Below are 21,415 nucleotides of genomic sequence, written 5' to 3'. Positions count from 1 at the left end.
TCATGTGGGCCCTCTCCTGCAGCCAGCTTGGTGTCCGTGCTCCTATGAATTTTTTAATTAATATTGAGCACATCCAGTTTTTCCCTACCCCCTGCTCAGACTCCCACTGAGAGAAAAGACACATTGCCAGGAGGGTAACAGCTCTCTCTCCCTTTGCTTCTTGTGCCCCTCCAGCAGGCTGGAGACTGCCTGGACTCTGCCCTCCTCCTGGGCCCCTCAAATTCCCCATCCTTGTGGTTCCATCATCATTAATTCATAGGCCCTGGCATCCCTAACAGACACTCGGAGTGTTAGGAGCGGGGAGGTAGGAGGGAAGAGGGGAACTGGGATCTTGCCCAGTGGGAGCGCCCACCACTAAAGGGGTAGAGGAGGTGGTGGTGAAGCCTCCGTACCCTCCCCACTCCTCACCGCCAGGCCACACTGTTCAGTGAAATGAACGGTAAGACAGAGATCAGGGGCATTCATGAAAAGGACTTTATTGAATTGTCCAGCCATGTTCTGGGGGTGGGAGGCCTCCTAGCTTCCCCGCCTCCCCTCGGCTCCCAGTGACCCATCCCCAGCTCAGACAGAGGGGAGACCACTTTTCCCCCAAGGGAAAGGGCTCAGGAAGCCCTTCAGTGTATGGGGGGGAGAGCAGAGAGCTGGGAAAGGGAAGCAGGGTATCCTAAGCCAGCGGCTCCTCAGCACAGGGAGCAGGGAGAAGAGCCCCGGGCCAAGAGAGAGGCCGGAAGTGAGGTGAGCGCCTCGGTGGAGGTGGAGAGAGGGAGAGGAGGAGCCCCCAGGGTTCTCCTCAGTCTGGCCGCACCCAGCTTCCTGATCTCACCTCCAGCTTGCTCCCATTACCCCCTCACTCCTCTTTGCAGCCTCTGTTCCAGCCCCAGGCACGTTTGGCCCCAGCATTCCATCTATTTTACATCGTTGCCTTTGTCCGCTGCCTTCCAGCTAGGGTCCTTCGCTTCTGCTCAAAGTCCTTCTCATTCTTGAAAAGTCAGTTCACCATCCTTACAGTGAAGCCTTTGGGATGAGCCAGGCAGGGGCGCCCCACGCCATGCCCCTGCAGCTGCCTGCCCTACCTCCGAGTTGGCACACACACCACCTACAGTCATTTTTGGATCTGTCATGCCCCGCACCACTGTGGACTTGGCAGCTTTGGGTCTCTGAGGCTAGCACCTTCCAGGCAGAATAGGCATGAAAACTCCAGGCACCAAAGGTGGTGTTGGTTGAGAGAGAGAGAGGGACCAGGTGTTCAGGGAAGATAGAGAGGAAGGGTGGATGGGATGGGGCTGCAGAGGAGACAGAGGGGATCAGAGGACAAGAGGGCGTGGGGGCAGGAGTGTGGGCCTCGGGGCCAGAGGCGTGGCCCTGGTCCCTAGACCACTGTGCTGAGGGTGGAGGGGTCCTCGGAGCACACGGGTAGCACGGGCGCCTGCTTGAGGGGGCGTCGAGTCTCCTCCCTGTTCTGCCACATGTAGTGGACCAGGTAAGCCACCACGAGTGCCAGCCAGCCTCCCATGGTGACCAGCAGGGCCACATCAGTGCTCCGCCGGGCTCCGCCCCGCCCTGCCCCACACAGCTCTTCCTCCCCTGCCAGTGGCAGGAACTCCTGCCCCACCAGATCTGGTCGGGCTCCTGGGCCACAAACGATGCCTGTCCCAGTGCCTGGTGCCAGCCTCACCTGCCTAAGCACCTCCTGAAGGGCACAGTCGCAGCGCCATGGGTTGGAGGACAGGTTCACCTGGATCTGCAGCCCCACGAAGGCCCCCACCGGCACCGAGGCCAGCTGGTTGGCAGAGAGGTCGAGGTGGTGCAGCGTGCCCTCCAGGCCCTGGAAGGCGGCCCCCGAGAGGTGGGCAAGGACATTATGGGACAGATCCAGCTCCTCCAGGACAGGCAGGTGCTGGAAGGCACCAGCAGGCACTGAGGCCAGCTGGTTGGCATCCAGGTAGAGCTTACGGGTGTCGTTGGGGATGCCAGTGGGCACGGAACTCAGGCCTGCCTGGCTGCAGCGGAACGTCCGTTCACCAGCTTCTTCTGCCACATAGCAGCCCTGGGGAGGTGCCCGGGGGCTAGGCATGCTGCCCCCTGTGCCTATTACCAGCAGGAGGGACAGCAGGTGACCAGCTGATTGGAGCATGGCCACAGGTTGGCATTGTCCTGGAGTGGAGGACCTGGGGAAGACAAAGCCCCATAAAGGAAGAATGAGTCCAGAGGATTCCATTCCCCACGGCCAACTTTCTCTTCCTGAGGCCCTCTTGCAGGCTCTCTAGGTTGGAGCCTGTCCTTCGGGGGTTCTCTCAGGCATGGATGACTTTTTGCCGCTTCCTTGGGGTCTGGGGCTTCTCATTTGGGCCCTGTGGGTACAGGCTCCCCTGGGCTGAGACCTTCTAGGGCATCTGATTCTCGAGCACTGATCTATGACATCTCTTGGTCTAAGGCCCTGTTGGTCATTCTCGGTCTGGGGGCTTCTAAGTTTCTGCCTCTACCCATGTATTGATTTTTCTCATTTTTTCCCACCACCTACCAGGGTGGTTGCCAGGGGGCAAGGTAGGCACCAGAGGGCCTGGTTTTCACTAGTGTGAAGGAAACAAGTGAGATGGATCAGGGACAGGACTCCAGGGCATCCAGTTAGGTAGGTGACTAAGGCCCCACCTTCTGGGCCCATCCACCCCTTCTCCCGGCGCTTCCACCTCTTTGCCTGACCCAGCTTTGTCCTCTTTGTCCTGCTCTTCCTCCCCACGCCCCTCCTTTGCCCTCCCATCCTCTCACCCCTGTTGATAGGAGAGCCTTCTCCTGTGCTGCCCTCTCCCCGGAGTCGCCCTGCTGCTCGTCTCTGGAGACCCGTCTCCTCCTGCGGGAGCTCTGCTTGCTCATCGATGCTGGAAGTTGGGGGCTGGGGCCCAAGAGTGTTGGGTTACCTGGCATGTGACCCAGGGCCCCAGGTGTCGGATACCTGAGCCATGACCTGGCCAGGTGATGCCAAGGGAAGGCAGATCCTGGGTCCTGATGAACTCTGCTGTGAGGAGGCCAGGCCCCAGTTCCATTCCCTGCCTTGTGCCCCCCTCCCGAGGCCGTGACCTTGCCATCTTCCATTCTTCCCCTCCCAGCTGGGGCTGAGACTGCCCTCCAGAACCTCTGGCCCTTGTCTAGAGCCTGGCCAAGCAGAAGGACTGCTGTGTGGTGGGCCTGGAGGGAAGAATGGGGGTGGGTCCCATCTCGTATCTGTTGCTTCCAGCAGCTGCCTCCCCTAGAACCCCATCCCTCCTGGACTCTCCCCCTCTGCCCTTCTGCCACACCCACTGGCACATTCTTCCATGGTGAGCAAACCTCTCTCAGCCTTTGCCTTGGGTAACTTGTCTCTCTCCTGGTCACCCGACTCCTGCCCAACTTCTTGCCTAGCAAGGGGCACTGTGGTTTCATTTCAGTTTGTTCTCTGTGCTGTTGGTAGACAGCCCTTCTAGGAGCTGGGGAGGGTTCTTCCAGATATGTGAAGTCTGATGTGGACCCCTCTGAGTTTTCTGGCTGAAGTTGTGGAGTGGAGCTGACTCTAGTCCTCTCAGTGAGCTGCAGCCCTGGGTTCTCAGCTTGGACCTTTTAAGTCTCCCTCATGACTAGGAGCCAAGGAGGGCTTGGATGACTTATTTCCCAGACTTCTTGATCCTAACCATCGTTTGCAGCCCATGCCACCCCATTACACCTCTCTTCTAAGGTAGTGGAAGGGAACAGGGGAGTGGGGTATCACAGACACTTGCACAGAAGAGGCTGAGGTCATGTGCTGGGGAGACTTTTCTGAAGGAAAACCTTACTGAATTTTGTAGGAGGTTGTGGGTGGCCAGGATCAGACCCACAACTGCAGGGCTCAGGGTAACATGAAAACACAGGCCCTTTGTTCAAAAACTGTTAAGAATTTCAAGATGATGACAGTAGATCATAAAACGAAGGGCAGAACCCTTCTGAGCTCAGGGCATGGGGCCCTGTGTGACCGCAAGGTGGCACGCTCATGAGGAGGGCCCCTTAGGTAACCTTTGAACAAGCAATTTCAGAAGCATTAATGGGCGCCAGAATCAGACGGTAGGATACTGGATGAGGTCATCTCCAGGGATGTACTCATCACTGACTCATTATTTTTTTATTTATTTTTATTTTTTATTTTGGTATCATTAATCTACAATTACATGAAGGACATTATGTTTACTAGGCTCCCCCCTTCACCAAGTCCCCCCCACATACCCGTTCACAGTCACTGTCCATCAGCGTAGTAAGATGCTGTAAAATCACTACTTGTCTTCTCTGTGTTGCACAGCCCTCCCTGTGCCCCCCTGCACTATACATGCTAATCGTAATGCCCCCTTTCTTTTTCCCCGCCCTTATCCCTCCCTTCCCACCCATTCTGCCCAGTCCCTTTCCCTTTGGTAACTGTTAGTCCATTCTTGGGTTCTGTGATTCTGCTGCTGTTTTGTTCCTTCAGTTTTCCTTTGTTCTTATACTCCACATATGAGTGAAATCATTTGGTACTTGTCTTTCTCCGCCTGGCTTATTTCACTGAGCATAATACCCTCTAGCTCCATCCATGTTGTTGCAAATGGTAGGATCTGTTTTTTTCTTATAGCTGAGTAGTATTCCATTGTGTATATGTACCACATCATCTTTATCCATTCATCTACTGATGGACATTTAGGTTGCTTCCATATCTTCGCTATTGTAAATAGTGCAGTGACAAACATAGGGGTGCATCTGTCTTTTTCAAACTGGAGTGCTGCATTCTTAGGGTAAATTCCTAGAAGTGGAATTCCTGGGTCAAATGGTATTTCTATTTTGAGCTTTTTGAGGAACCTCCATACTGCTTTCCACAATGGTTGAACTAATTTACATTCCCACCAGCAGAGTAGGAGGGTTCCCCTTCATCACTGACTCATTCTTGTGACATTGACAAGGGCATTGCTCAGACTCACATTTGTCCAAGAAATCAGATAAAATACATTTTCTACATTTGGGCAGGAAAAACAAAAATTTTGACTGTGGGTTGCTTGGTGGTTGCTAACTAGGCACTCTGCCACCAAATACTTGGATGTCCATTTTGGGATTGTGTCTGACTGTGGAATAGAAAGCATGTGCAACCCAGCCCCTCCCACTGCCCTTCTCTCATATTGGGCAGGGGCTTTAGCTGAGCGAGGCACAAGAGTTGAGCCTGGCTGTTGACAGAGTTATCTCCTTCTCAGACTAAAGCAGTTACCAGGAAAGAGCGGTGCTGGAGGGCCCGGAACAGCAGCTGTTGGAGAGGCAGGCAGCGTGTGCACCTGGGGACATCCAACTGGACCATGGAGGTGGTTAAGGGCAGTGCTCAGCAGAGAAGGGAGAACTAAAAGAAGGAAGAACTACCTTTAGGGCAGGTACAGTGCAGGCTGGGGGAGGACGAGGTTGGAGTGAAATTCTTCTCTGACATTCATTCATTTGTTCAGTGAGGATTTTCTATGAGCCCCATGTTTTAAGAACAGTGCTCATGGAAGGGATACAGATCCTGTTCTTAAGGTCCTAGATCTGTAGCAGCGGTTAACCAGCCTGCACATTAAGATCACTTGGAGAGCTTTTAAAAATTAGTTATGGGCTTCACCTGGACCAATTAAATTAACATGTCTGTGGATGGAGTCTAGGCACTGGTATTTTTCTAAAGCTCCGCGGGCATTTTAACGTGCAGTCTGAGTTGAGAACTGCCAGTCTATAGGGAGACATGGACATGTCAACACATGTCTGCAAATGCACTAAAGTGATGTCTGCCATAACTGAGGTGTGTACAAGGAGCTTTGAAGCCCAGAGAGAAAATGGGTGATTCTGGCAGAATCTGCTGGCTGTCTTCTTGATAGTGTAGAGGAAGCAGGATTTTACCTCTGCCCTATTAGGGCTTTTCAGCTGGACTTAAGGATTAAACTGACATAAAACAGCTTAATAGGAAAAAAAGCATATATACAAGGTTATGTAAGTTTTATGTGACACGGAAGCCATCATAAAGAAACGAAAACTCAAAGAAGTGGCAAAACGCAAATATTTTTATTCTAGGTTAAATAAAGAAAGGCAATTGCAGAAAAGTAACTAAAATACACAGGGAGGCTAGAGGAAGATGATAATTATTTTAATAAGGTCTGCTTGTACAGAATTTTCTTGGCTTTGACTCCCTATATTAGAATGTTTCTTTTCTCCTGGTACAGAGAAGGCTTCACATGAGAGCTCTTGCCTTTTGTTTTCAGAAAGAAAAGGGGAGATTAGAATGCCCTTCTTGGATCTGCTGTTTTTTATATGCCCTTAGCTCAAAATAATCCTTATGCCAAAGTGGCATATTTTGGAGGGGCATATTCTGCCACCCTTCAATATCCATGCATGACCTCCTTCCTTGATAGCACACACTGATTCGGGAGTAGCAGTGTTACTCAGTCCCTCATGATAGAGCCTGATTGGCCCTCTCAGTCTGTCAGAAATCCTGTGCCCACTTTCCTGGCCTCCTTTGCAGCCGGGGGTGCCTAATTCTGATCAGTGACATCTAAGTGGAAGTCTGCAGTAGGGGTTTCTGAGACACTCTTTGATTTGCTTATAAAAGAGGATGGGTCCCCCTTTCTCCCTACAGCTTTCTCCCAGCTTTGAACATGGAGGGCCATCCACAGCCATTCTGTGACCGAGAGGCAACAAAGCAGAAAGGAAAGGTCTGGTGCATCACTGAGACGTTGGCTTGGATCTCACTGAGCCACTCAACCAACACCAACAGCACCTCTGGACTCACAAATAAACCTCTGCTGCAGTATTTCTCAACTTATTTGTGCATTAGAATATGGGAGGTTTTAGAAACTACTGATGCCTGGGTCCACTACAGAGGCTCTGATTAAATTGATCGGCATTAGTCCAGTGATGGGGACTTTTACAAGCTCCTTAGATGATTCTAATGGCAACCTAGGGTCAGAATCATTCTTTTGTTTGGGCTTTCCATTGCTTTCAGCTGAGAGCATTCTTACCTGATACACTAACTTTTTCAGGGTATCAGGGGAGGCTTCACCAAGGAGTGACATGTGAACTGGGTCTCTAAAGCCGAGGTCATCAGGTGGGGAAGCAGAGTATGTACAAGAGCAAAGAAGCACGAGAAGGCCTGGCACCTCTTGGACCAAGTGGAGTGGGTGGTGGCAAAGGCTATGGTTAAAGCAGAAAAGGATCAGATTTGTGGTCTTTATACCATGTAAGAATTGGGACTAGATTCAGTGACTTGAAGGGTTTCCAATTTCAGATGGATTGAGGGGTTTCAAAATTAGCTTTGAGGACAAAATTGGGGGCGGAAGATGGTGGCGTGAGTAGAGCAGCGGAAATCTCCTCCCAAAACAGCATATATCTATGAAAATATAACAAAGACAACCCTTCCTAGAATAAAGACCAGAGGACACAGGACAATATCCAGACCACATCCACACCTGAGAGAACCCAGCGCCTCGCGAAGGGGGTAAGATACAAGCCCCGGCCCCGCGGGAGCCGAGCGCCCCTCCCCCCAGCTCCCGGCGGGAGAAGAGCAGGCAGAGCGGGAGGGAGACGGAGCCCAGGGCTGCCGAACACCCAGCCCCAGCCATCCGGGCCAGAGTGCAGGGCCCTCGATACTGGGAAAACAGGGCAGCAAGAACAGTGAGCAGGCACTGGAGGCTGGGCGACAGAGGACATAAGAAAAGCGCGCGACCATTTTTTTTTTTTTTTTTTGCTTTTTTGCTGCTTTGTTTTGGCGAGCGCTTTTTGGAAGTCTTAAAGGGACAGGGACCCCAATATTAGGGAAACAGGGCAGAAAGACCGGTGAGCAGAGGCCTGAGGCTGGCACCGGAGAATAAAGAAAAACGAACGACCACCTTTTTTTTTTAATTAAAAAAATTTTTTTTTTTTTAATTAAAAAAATTTTTTTTCTTGTTTTTTTTGTGGTCGTTGTTTTGTTTTGGCGGGTGCTTTTTGGAAGTCTTAAAGGGGCAGGGCGGGCCACTTAATCCAGAGGTAGGGAATCCGGGATCTCTGGGCACCCTAACCCCTGGGCTGCAGGGAGCAGGGAGGCCCCTTACGGAGATAAATAGCCTCCCAGCAGCTCCTGCTCCAACGCGACTCCACCATTTTGGAGTAGCTGCCCGAGCCAGGCCACGCCCACAGCAACAGCGGAGATTAACTCCATAGCAGCCGGGCAGGAAGCAGAAACCCTATCTGCACGCAGCTGCGCAGCACAAGCCACTAGAGGCCGCTGTTCTCCCAGGAGAGGAGGGCCACAAACCAACAAGAAGGGAAGTCCTTCCAGCCGTCACTCGTCCCAGTTCTGCAGACTATTCCTATCACCATGAAAAGGCAAAGCTACAGGCAGACAAAGATCACAGAGACAACACCAGAGAAGGAGACAGACCTACCCAGTCTTCCTGACAAAGAATTCAAAATAAGAATCATAAACATGCTGACAGAGATGCAGAGAAATACGCAAGAAAAATGGGATGAAGTCCGGAAAGAGATCACAGATGCCAGAAAGGAGATCGCAGAAATGAAACAAACTCTGGAAGGGTTTATAAGCAGAATGGATAGAATGCAAGAGGCCATTGATGGAATTGAAATCAGAGAACAGGAACGCATAGAAGCTGACATAGAGAGAGACAAAAGGATCTCCAGGAATGAAACAATATTAAGAGAACTGTGTGACCAATCTAAAAGGAGCAATATCCGTATTATAGGGGTCCCAGAAGAAGAAGAGAGAGGCAAAGAGATGGAAAGTATCTTAGAAGAAATAATTGCTGAAAACTTCCCCACACTGGGGGAGGAAGTAATCAAACAGACCACGGAAATACACAGAACCCCCAACAGAAAGGATCCAAGAAGGGCAACACCAAGACACATAATAATTAAAATGGCAAAGATCAAGGACAAGGAAAGAGTGTTAAAGGCAGCTAGAGAGAAAAAGGTCACCTATAAAGGGAAACCCATCAGGCTAACGTCAGATTTCTCAACAGAAACCCTACAGGCCAGAAGAGAATGGCATGATATATTTAATACAATGAAACAGAAGGGCCTTGAACCAAGGATACTGTATCCAGCACGACTATCATTCAAATATGACGGTGGGATTAAACAATTCCCAGACAAACAAAAGCTGAGGGAATTTGCTTTCCACAAACCACCTCTACAGAACATCTTACAGGGACTGCTCTAGATGGGAGCACTCCTAGAAAGAGCACAGCACAAAACACCCAACATATGAAGAATCGAGGAGGAGGAACAAGAAGGGAGAGAAGAAAAGAATCTCCAGACAGTGTATATAACAGCTCAATAAGCGAGCTAAGTTAGGCAGTAAGATACTAAAGAGGCTAACCTTGAACCTTTGGTAACCACGAATTTAAAGCCTGCAATGGCAATAAGTACATATCTTTCAATAGTCACCCTAAATGTTAATGGGTTGAATGCACCAATCAAAAGACACAGAGTAACAGAATGGATAAAAAAGCAAGACCCATCTATATGCTGCTTACAAGAAACTCACCTCAAACCCAAAGACATGTACAGACTAAAAGTCAAGGGATGGAAAAACATATTTCAAGCAAACAACAGTGAGAAGAAAGCAGGGGTTGCAGTACTAATATCAGACAAAATAGACTTCAAAACAAAGAAAGTAACAAGAGATAAAGAAGGACACTACATAATGATAAAGGGCTCAGTCAAACAAGAGGATATAACCATTCTAAATATATATGCACCCAACACAGGAGCACCAGCATATGTGAAACAAATACTAACAGAACTAAAGGGGGATATAGACTGCAATGCATTCATTCTAGGAGACTTCAACACACCACTCACCCCAAAGGATAGATCCACTGGGCAGAAAATAAGTAAGGACACGGAAGCACTGAACAACACAGTAGAGCAGATGGACCTAATAGACATCTATAGAACTCTACATCCAAAAGCAGCGGGATATACATTCTTCTCAAGTGCACATGGAACATTCTCCAGAATAGACCACATACTAGGCCACAAAAAGAGCCTCAGAAAATTCCAAAAGATTGAAATCCTACCAACCAACTTTTCAGACCACAAAGGCATAAAACTAGAAATAAACTGTACAAAGAAAGCAAAGAGGCTCACGAACACATGGAGGCTTAACAACACGCTCCTAAATAATCAATGGATCAATGACCAAATCAAAATGGAGATCCAGCAATATATGGAAACAAATGACAACAACAACACTAAGCCCCAACTTCTGTGGGACGCAGCAAAAGCAGTCTTAAGAGGAAAGTATATAGCAATCCAAGCATATTTAAAAAAGGAAGAGCAATCCCAAATGAATGGTCTAATGTCACAATTATCGAAATTGGAAAAAGAAGAACAGATGAGGCCTAAGGTCAGCAGAAGGAGGGACATAATAAAGATCAGAGAAGAAATAAATAAAATTGAGAAGAATAAAACAATAGCAAAAATCAATGAAACCAAGAGCTGGTTCTTCGAGAAAATAAACAAAATAGATAAGCCTCTAGCCAGACTTATTAAGAAGAAAAGAGAGTCAACACAAATCAACAGTATCAGAAACGAGAAAGGAAAAATCACGACGGACCCCACGGAAATGCAAAGAATTATTGGAGAATACTATGAAAACCTATATGCTAACAAGCTGGGAAACCTAGGAGAAATGGACAACTTCCTAGAAAAATATAACCTTCCAAGATTGACCCAGGAAGAAACAGAAAATCTAAACAGACCAATTACCAGCAACGAAATTGAAGAGGTAATCAAAAAACTACCAAAGAACAAAACCCCCGGGCCAGATGGATTTACCTCGGAATTTTTTATCAGACATACAGGGAAGACATAATACCCATTCTCCTTAAAGTTTTCCAAAAAATAGAGGAGGAGGGGATACTCCCAAACTCATTCTATGAAGCTAACATCACCCTAATACCAAAACCAGGCAAAGACCCCACCAAAAAAGAAAACTACAGACCAATATCCCTGATGAACGTAGATGCAAAAATACTCAACAAAATATTAGCAAACCGAATTCAAAAATACATCAAAAGGATCATACACCATGACCAAGTGGGATTCATCCCAGGGATGCAAGGATGGTACAACATTCGAAAGTCCATCAACATCATCCACCACATCAACAAAAAGAAAGACAAAAACCACATGATCATCTCCATAGATGCTGAAAAAGCATTTGACAAAGTTCAACATCCATTCATGTTAAAAACTCTCAGCAAAATGGGAATAGAGGGCAAGTACCTCAACATAATAAAGGCCATCTATGATAAACCCACAGCCAACATTATATTGAACAGCGAGAAGCTGAAAGCATTTCCTCTGAGATCGGGAACTAGACAGGGATGCCCACTCTCTCCACTGTTATTTAACATAGTACTGGAGGTCCTAGCCACGGCAATCAGACAAAATAAAGAAATACAAGGAATCCAGATTGGTAAAGAAGAAGTTAAACTGTCACTATTTGCAGATGACATGATACTGTACATAAAAAACCCTAAAGACTCCACCCCAAAACTACTAGAACTGATATCGGAATACAGCAAAGTTGCAGGATACAAAATCAGCACACAGAAATCTGTGGCTTTCCTATATACTAACAATGAACCAACAGAGAGAGAAATCAGGAAAACAACTCCATTCACAATTGCATCAAAAAAAATAAAATACCTAGGAATAAACCTAACCAAGGAAGTGAAAGACTTATACTCTGAAAACTACAAGTCACTCTTAAGAGAAATTAAAGGGGACACTAACAGATGGAAACTCATCCCATGCTCGTGGCTAGGAAGAATTAATATCGTTAAAATGGCCATCCTGCCCAAAGCAATATACAGATTTGATGCAATCCCTATGAAACTACCAGCAACATTCTTCAATGAACTGGAACAAATAATTCAAAAATTCATATGGAAACACCAAAGACCCCGAATAGCCAAAGCAATCCTGAGAAAGAAGAATAAAGTAGGGGGGATCTCACTCCCCAACTTCAAGCTCTACTATAAAGCCATAGTAATCAAGACAATTTGGTACTGGCACAAGAGCAGAGCCACAGACCAATGGAACAGACTAGAGAATCCAGACATTAACCCAGACATATATGGTCAATTAATATTTGATAAAGGAGCCATGGACATACAATGGCGAAATGACAGTCTCTTCAACAGGTGGTGCTGGCAAAACTGGACAGCTACATGTAGGAGAATGAAACTGGACCATTGTCTAACCCCATATACAAAAGTAAACTCAAAATGGATCAAAGACCTGAATGTAAGCCATGAAACCATTAAACTCTTGGAAGAAAACATAGGCACAAACCTCTTAGACATAAACATGAGTGACCTCTTCTTGAACATATCTCCCCGGGCAAGGAAAACAACAGCAAAAATGAGTAAGTGGGACTATATTAAGCTGAAAAGCTTCTGTACAGCAAAAGACACCATCAATAGAACAAGAAGGATCCCTACAGTATGGGAGAATATATTTGAAAATGACACATCCGATAAAGGCTTGACGTCCAGAATATATAAGGAGCTCTCACGCCTCAACAAACAAAAAACAAATAACCCAATTAAAAAATGGGCAGAGGAACTGAACAGACAGTTCTCCAAAAAAGAAATACAGATGGCCAACAGACACATGAAAAGATGCTCCACATCGCTAATTATCAGAGAAATGCAAATTAAAACTACAATGAGGTATCACCTCACACCAGTAAGGATGGCTGCCATCCAAAAGACAAACAACAACAAATGTTGGCGAGGCTGTGGAGAAAGGGGAACCCTCCTACACTGCTGGTGGGAATGTAAGTTAGTTCAACCATTGTGGAAAGCAGTATGGAGGTACATCAAAATGCTCAAAACAGACTTACCATTTGACCCAGGAATTCCACTCCTAGGAATTTACCCTAAGAATGCAGCAATCAAGTTTGAGAAAGACAGATGCACCCCTATGTTTATTGCAGCACTATTTACAATAGCCAAGAATTGGAAGCAACCTAAATGTCCATCAATAGATGAATGGATAAAGAAGATGTGGTACATATACACAATGGAATACTACTCATCTATAAGAAAAGGGCAAATCCAATCATTTGCAGCAACATGGATGGAGCTGGAGGGTATTATGCTCAGTGAAACAAGCCAAGCGGAGAAAGAGAAATGCCAAATGATTTCACTTATCTGTGGAATATAAGAACAAAGGAAAAACTGAAGGAACAAAACAGCAGCAGAATCACAGAACTCAAGAATGGACTAACAGGTACCAAAGGGAAAGGGACTGGGGAGGATGGGTGGGTAGGGAGGGATAAGGGGGGGAGAAGTAGGGGGGTATTAAGATTAACATGCATGGGGGGGTAGGAGAAAAGGGAGGGCTGTACAACACAGAGAAGGCAAGTAGTGATTCTACAACATTTTGCTATGCTGATGGACAGTGACTGTAAAGGGGTTTATAGGGGAGACCTGGTATAGGGGAGAGCCTAGTAAACATAATATTCGTCATGTAAGTGTAGATTAGTGATAGCAAAAAAAAAAGGGCAGTTCCTGTGTGGTAACCTCCAACGAGTTCTACACAAGGGTATAAAGGGCATATAAAAGTGTAGGCAAAGGGTCTGTTTGTGTTTATACAGAGGATCAAAGCCTAATTGGGCTACCCCGAAAATGAACTAAGATACGATATGAAAAAGAACTTCCAACATCTGCACCCTCTGGAAGACTCATGCCAGAAGATGATCATCAAAAAACCCCAACAAAGATCCACGCACTGCTACAGCTGTAGATGCACTCATCCCACCAGTTCCTGGACCTGCCATGGGAATGAGGAAGGAGATATCTAAGCTGGCCTGTGCATACAGTAAAACAACAAAATTGGACTGGATCTATACTGTTGGAACTCAACCAAGAATTTGGAGAAGTGCAAATTGTAGCGCTCCAAAGTCTTACAACTACAAACTATTTATTGTTAAAAGAACATATGGCATGTGAACAGTCCCCAGGAATGGGTTGTTTTAATTTGTCTGATTTCTCTCAGACTGTTCAAGTTCATTTGGACAATATCCACCATATCATAGATAAGTTTTCACAAATGCCTAAGGTGCCTAACTGGTTTTCTTGGTTTCACTGCAAGAATTTGGAGAAGTGCAAATTGTAGCGCTCCAAAGTCTTACAACTACAAACTATTTATTGTTAAAAGAACATATGGCATGTGAACAGTCCCCAGGAATGGGTTGTTTTAATTTGTCTGATTTCTCTCAGACTGTTCAAGTTCATTTGGACAATATCCACCATATCATAGATAAGTTTTCACAAATGCCTAAGGTGCCTAACTGGTTTTCTTGGTTTCACTGCAGATGGCTGGTAATTACAGATATGCTTTGGTTATGTAACTATACTCCTATTATGTTAATGTGTGTGTGCAATTTAAGTAGTAGCTTAAAACCTATACATGCTGAAGTTACTCTACAAGAAGATATATCAAAGAAATAATCAATCTTCCCATGTTTTCTTCCGCCTGCTACTTCTATAGCTTTTCTTCTTCCTTCCTAATTACAACCCTTAAATAGAATTCGTGCCTCATATCAAATTTACCGAGTATCATAATTCTTCCAAGTGGTAAAGATACCTCAAGACAAATGCTGGGCATAGAAGCCACAGGGCATAAATATGCAAAGAAGTAAAAAGTTAACTTTTTTAAACAATAAGGCTTCTCTCTCACTTACCAACTTCACATTTCCCTGTATGGCCCCGGAAGATGACTGGTTAGCCAGAGACGGGTAAGATTCCTCAAGGGAGGAACAACCTAAGACAGGCACAGTCGCAGGGGGGCCATCAGGTGAGAAATTGGGGATCAACAGAGGTGAGGCTTAGAACCTCACCCCCCCTGTTCTGAGAGAAATCTTCTGCATACGTGGATGTTTTATTGCCCTGGTCTAGCTTGGATTAACACATAGTCTACAGGCACACACCTGATCATCTACATGTGCTCTCTTACAACACTAAACTATGTTTTCTACCTTTATCTTGTATCTACCTACCACTTCAGCATTTTATTAAAAATAATAATAATAAAGAGAGAAATGTGGTATCCACATATAAATCAAGTATAAAAACCAAATGAGTATTCATATTTGAACTGACTGTTTATAGTTCATAATGCATGAGCAAAACCGAAAGTTTCTGTGATGACTGCCCTTGTACTGTTCACTATGTAACTTATTCATTATGTAAGAATTTGTTCTACATGTAAAAACTTGTTTGTTATGCCTCAGAATATTGGAGACTGACAAAAATTAGGCTTGGGGTGGAATAATGATTGTGCATTGAGCATTGACTCCCCTATACAGAATTTTATTGTCGTTAACAACCATTTGATCAATAAATATGAGAGATGCCCTCACAAAAAAAAAAAAAAAAAAGGACAGACTTCCAATGGTAAAATAAATTAGTAACCGGGATGTAATGTATAGCATAAGGAATATAGTCAAGATATTGTAACAGCCTGGTAGGGTGATAGCTGGAACCTAGAATTATGTATATAAATGTTCTACCACTGTGTTGTACACTTGAAACTCATGTAATGTAATAGTGTGTGTCAACTACCCTTCAATAAAAAATAATTATTAAAATTAAAAAAAAAAAAAATTAGCTTTGATATTTGGACCACTTTGCTGGCTGTGTGGAGGATGTATTATATTGGTGGAAGAAAGACCAGTTACTGTAACAGTTCAGGTGGGAGATGGTAAGGGCCTGAATGGAAGGCATGGCACGGGACTAAGGGAGCTCTGAAGGGGGTGTTCCATGCTTTGCCATGGCCTGTGGGCTGGATGGGAAAACCCTTGGGCCTGGCGCAAGACCATCAGATATTTGTACCATTGGGTACATCATTTCTCAGTTCCCTTGGGCCTTTGGTTTTCTTAACCTTGTAGTCTCTGAGATCTCTTCAAGCCTGGTGTTCACTGTGTCTGTAATGATGGGGCAGCAAAGAGGCTGACCGTGGCAGGGCCTGGCTCCCAAGTTCAGGGCTCAGGACAGTAGGCCCCTCCCGCCCCCACCATGTATGGAGGAGCTGAGTCAAGCTCCTCCCTCTAAGGACAGTTACTCCATGCCCCAAAAATGTGACCTTGGAGGAAGTAAGTTCAGCAGGCATCCAGGCCCCAGTCTCCCTAATGTTGGAAGCCCCTAGATCCAGTATAAGTAGTGGATGATAATCAGAAGGAAAGGAGGGCTAGCTACTTTACCTTTCATATTGGCCATAATAGCTAATGCTGGTTTAGGCGGGAGGGCAGCGAAGGCCTCTGCTATTCTTGTTCCTTGTGGAAAATGGCAAAGGGAGCACACACTCATCCCCCATCCATTTTCCATTTGTTCAGTGCATACCTCCCAGGCCTGTTAGGCATCAGGAAAGCAAGAAGAAGTAAAACACCCCCCAGACAACAACAGAAGATGGGTGTATGTACAAATACGGCCGCCTGGTGAGGGTGGGCTCTAGCTGAGGTGTCTAGGTGTCAGAGGAACTCAGAAGACAAAGCAGAGGGCTTCACTTGGACAGTTGTGGACAGTTTCAGAGAGAGGGTGATAGGTGAGGGCTGGCTTTGAGGATGAGTAGGAGTCTACCAGATGGAGAAGGATAGTAGGAAAAACACTGTAGATGGAGACAAGAGCAAGAAAGAGCAAGATGTGTTCTGAGAATGGACACATTACAGGAGCTCAGTGTGGCTATGGTCTGGGTTGGGCTTTACCTCCTTCGGCTAATGTTATTGAGAATCTACTATGCGCAGGAAATGCAAATATGAGTAAGATGTGGATCAAGCAGCCTTGCAGGGGAGATGGATGTATAATAGATAAGTTACATATAGTGCCTTGGTGCAGCATAGAAGTCTTTATAAGGCACCGAAGGGAACATGAGGGATGCACAAGACAGGGGTGGCCAGGAATGGTTTTGGGGAGAAATGCCACTTCCTAGCTGTGTGACCTTGGGCAACATATTTAAACTTAATAATCTCACATTGTATAAAGTTTGAAACTGGAGAATGAAAACACTGTAGTTTTCTCATCTGTAAAGTTGGGATAATAAAAATATCAACTTTCAGGGCTGTTTTAAAGATTGAAAGAGTTTTATACATATAAAGCCCTTCGCCCAGTACCTGGAACAAAGCGAACACTAAATAACACTACTGTGATTGTTACTGAAAGAGGAGTGGGCATTAGGCAGGGGAAGAGGGTGATCTGGGGCAGTGGGCAGGTGGATTTTCTGAGAGGTGGGGCCTATTAAGGGCAGTAATGCAACTGGAAGGATGCTAGGGGACCTTTACTTAAAGCCGCTGTTTTTAACACTGCCCTTTTGATCTGTAATATTTAGTTTCCTTAACTGCTTATTTTTCTTGAGAGAAAATGTCAGTTGTCCATATAAAAAAATATGCAAATTGAGGGGTGTCTAAAAGCCAGTCCTGCTCTTGGTTTCCAGAGGGAGGTTCTGGTTCCCAGGCCTTGGCTCAGCCCTTCTGCCTGCAGCCAGAAATAGCCAACCACAGGGCTGGGCAAGGGAGCCGAGTGCCCACTAGCAATGCTACCAGTCCCTGCACCTCCTCCTCACTTCTCACCAGCTTGGAAGCCTTCACTCAGTGCTTCTTTGTCTGCTGTGCATCACTGTCCCCTCCCCACCACTGCCTTCACATGCCTGGGGTGCCCCCCACCAAACAAAAACACAACTGCCAATAAAATAAACAGCTCTTTTCTTCCTTGCACTTGCTCTGGGTGTGACCTCAACACCACCTCTTCAGGAAGGAGGGAGGTGAGATGGGAGGCATAGGGAGATAGTAGGAATGAATTGGAAGGGAGGAGGGGATAGTAAGACTGGGGGGGTGCCATTCTTTCCCCCAGGGGTTGGAGGAAGGGGCTCTGTTTCTCAGTGCCACACCTCATTACTTCCCACCACTGCCATTACCCCAGAACGTGTTCCCAGTTTTACCCCACCCATGTTTACTATCTCAGCCCACATGGGTGTATCTACAGCAAGCAGAGGCCATGTCTCCCCACCAGATGGTAACACCCCAAGGCTGGGGAATGCACCTACATCAGCAGACTAAGGAGCTCCCAGAGGGCAGGGAGAGCCTGTGAAAGTGGTTCACTCTGTTTTAAAAACACAAACACATTTCATAAAAAAATTAAAATTAATGATCTCACATTGTATAAAGTTTGAAACTGGAGAATGAAAAAGATCACCACAAATCTCTAATCCTAACACAAGATCTGTTTTTATTTTGTTGAATTTCCACAGCCTAGTAAAGTCTCAATATATCAAATATCAATCGAATGTGGAATGGATTTATAAAAGGCAAAATACACAGAGCACTTATTACATACCAGGAATTGTTCTAAGTGCTTCACATTTATTGACCCCTTGATTCTTCATAACAGCGTGAGGTGGGCATTTGATCGTCACCATCTGCATTTAGAAACGAGGTAACTGAAGCACAGAGAGGTTCAGTGACTTACCTAAGGTCACACAGCTGGTAACTACAGGAGCTGAGAGTTAAACCCTGGTAGTCTGGTGCCAGGAACCTACTAGTGTTGCTCTATTTTTTCTTATAATCATAATGCATAGGCAGGTTTATAAAAACTTTTTATTACTGGCAATTTCAAACATAAAAAAGTAGAAAAAATGATATAAAAATGAATATAAAATAATATAAGGACTACATCTCCCAGCTTCAATAATTATCACCTCATGACCATCTTGTTTCTTTTATTCCCTTAAGTCCCTAGCCCAGATTATTTTGAAGCAAACCCAGTCATGATATCACTTCGTCCATATATATTTTAGTATACATCTGCAAAACATAAGGGCTTTTTATTTTTTAAAAAAACCAACATTACCAAAATACCATATTATGCCTTAAAAACTGTAATTCCTTAATATCATCAATTTGAATTATCAGCAAATTTCCCTGATAAATTAATAAAAAAAATATGTTTTAAAGTTTGGTTTGTTTGAATCAGGATCCAAATACAGCTTTTGGTTAACATTGCTTAATTTAATTTGTAAGTTTTTCCCTCTCCTTTATTTCTTTCAATGTATTTGTTAATGGAATTGGTGTTTGTCTAGTTTCCATTATTCTAGATTTTGCTGATTGCATCCCTGGGGAACGCTCAGAGTATTTTTTCCTGATCTTCTCATATAACCTAAAAAACATTTTCCCATACTGCCACATAGTTTTCACAACCATTTACTATATAGCTTTGTGTTACTCCATCCCATAAATATACCATAATATTTTTCTTGGGCATTTAGGTTTCTTTCCGTTTTCCACTACTATAAATTCTGGAATGAACATCCTTACACATTTTTACATGGGATGTACTTCCTTAGAATATGCTACTGGAAAGGTAATTATGACTCCAAGGCCTGAGTGATTTTTCAAGCTGTTGGCACATATTACCAAATGTTTGTCCACGGGGTTGTACATTCTCAGGAACCTCATAAGAGTGTTGTCACTCATTCTGAACAGTACTTAGCCTATTCATGGCTGAAGGATGTTTGGCGAAAACATGGTAATTATGAGGGCAGAGAGCTAGAGAAGGAGAAAGATGATGACAGGAACTCAGGCTAAATTAAGCAGAGAGAGATCCACAATTTACCACAGACGTAGAGTGAGTCAGAACTCTGTTCATTCCCATTGTGAAAAAAAAGAACACTCGATAACAGGAGTTATTAATAGGGCATGACATGTCCAGTAATCTTTCCGTTAGACGGTGCATTGCTCAGAACCTTTTTTGAGACATAGACCCAGTCTGGCTCATTGTCTCTTTACCGAGATGTGAGGAAACTGGCAAATATCCAGAGAGCCCAATCAATTTGATAGAGGATGGAAGAATCCCAGACAAAAGTCAAAGGTGTCAAAGAGGCTCACTTTAGAAAAAAAGTAAAGACATCTTTTTTTTTTTTCCTCAATGCTGGGAGGTTTCTGTGGCAAGAACAATATTCAGTTCCTTGCTTATGTCTTCAGAAGGCTGTCGCTAAGGAAAGGGGCCCCCAAGAGCCAGGAGAAACCTCTGTAGAATGCAAGGCAGAACTTTTCTCAGACTCAGGGGTAGTTATTTAGGTCTTAGGATAAGTGCACTTTGGCCATTGACCTGGAAATATTTGAGAAGCTGCCTATTCTCCTGCTCTGTGTGGTTCAGATATCCACCTGCTTGGTGCCCATTGTGTTTCCAGGGGCCCCACTCCAGCTTTCTGACAACTGTTTCCTGGAAGTCTCCTGGAGATGGGTAAGTGAGGTCTGAGAGAAGTGCTCCCCAGATTCCCTTGGTCAACATTATCCTTCTCCCGTCCCTTCACATTCATTTCAGGGTGTGTTTACAGCCAGTCAGGTTGGCATGTCATAACATCACCTGATCTTGCTATTCCAGCCCTGCCATGCAGAGTGGACTCAGAAAGAAGCTGGGTTGGGGGAAGTGGAAACCACTCAAACGAGGCCTTCTTGGTAACGTGGGGAGTGGACCTCAAGACCCATTTAGTTCAACTTCCTATAGAAATAGCTTTCTACCATGCAACAGGTACTTTACATATATTCTTTTGAATTCACACAACCTTGGAGGTAGGGTTTCACAGGTGTGGAATTGCAGACTAAGACAAACTATTTGACCAGGGTCACAATTCTGGTAAAAGAGTGTTAATGCTATTCCTTCCTGGCACCTAAATCTGTGCCCTTGCCTTTAGATCATGCAGAAGTGAAAACTGCTGATCAGAGAGGTGGGGCCTCCCACCCAAAGCCACACAAGCTAACTGGGACTGGAATTCAGCCTCCTACCTATTCATCAAGGACTTTTCCCAAAACACGCAGTGGGGCTGAGGATGTGGCTTGGCCCAGGCCATCCTGTATCAGGTGTAAATGACGACTAGACAAACTCTGGACAAACGTTGCCCATAAGCTGTGGTCTCTGCCCTCCAGACTCATCCTAACCAACGTCGTGAAAAGCCCTCTTCCCAGAAGACCCAGCACTGGGCTGGGCTAGTCGTTTTTGGGGGAACCAATCTGCGGCCAGGGCGGAGGCAGAGAGGTGTAGAGGAGAAACTCTGACTGGGGGTCAGCATCTCTGGCCCCGGGTCCATGTTGGGATCCAGCTATGACAAGTTACTTAAGACTCTTGAGTTCCCTCATCTGCAGAACGGAGCAAGGGTAAGCCACACTTGAAGCGCGAGGTCACAAAAGAAGGGTTGTTACTCACCAAGGCACTGCCATCTGATCTTAGTATTGCGTCCTATTGAAACGTTGGCTGTACAGCCCCAGCAAAGCACCAGCGGGAGCAGGAGAAAAAACTACAACTCCCAGGAGGCATCGGGGTGGGGGGTCAAGGGGCGGGGATAAACTACAACTCCCAGGAGGTATTGGGGGGGCCGG

General features: G+C 45.6%; 1 protein-coding gene across 1 annotated transcript; it reads right to left on the bottom strand.

The window, feature by feature from the left end:
- Nucleotides 1–332: 332 nt before the first annotated feature.
- Nucleotides 333–21,361, bottom strand: LRRC3C (leucine rich repeat containing 3C). Its single transcript, XM_036930452.2, has 2 exons — nucleotides 21,243–21,361; nucleotides 333–2,168 (listed from the first exon to the last, which is right to left on the bottom strand). The coding sequence occupies exons 1-2, from the start codon at nucleotides 21,254–21,256 to the stop codon at nucleotides 1,370–1,372; spliced, it is 813 nt and encodes a 270-aa protein (XP_036786347.1). The 5' UTR covers nucleotides 21,257–21,361; the 3' UTR covers nucleotides 333–1,369.
- Between the last annotated feature and the right edge of the window lie 54 nt (nucleotides 21,362–21,415).

Source organism: Manis pentadactyla, chromosome 4, assembly GCF_030020395.1.
Source record: "Manis pentadactyla isolate mManPen7 chromosome 4, mManPen7.hap1, whole genome shotgun sequence".
NCBI classification, from domain to species: domain Eukaryota; kingdom Metazoa; phylum Chordata; class Mammalia; order Pholidota; family Manidae; genus Manis; species Manis pentadactyla.
Note: the sequence above shows the minus strand (reverse complement) of the source record. Positions and strands in the feature narration are given on the sequence as shown.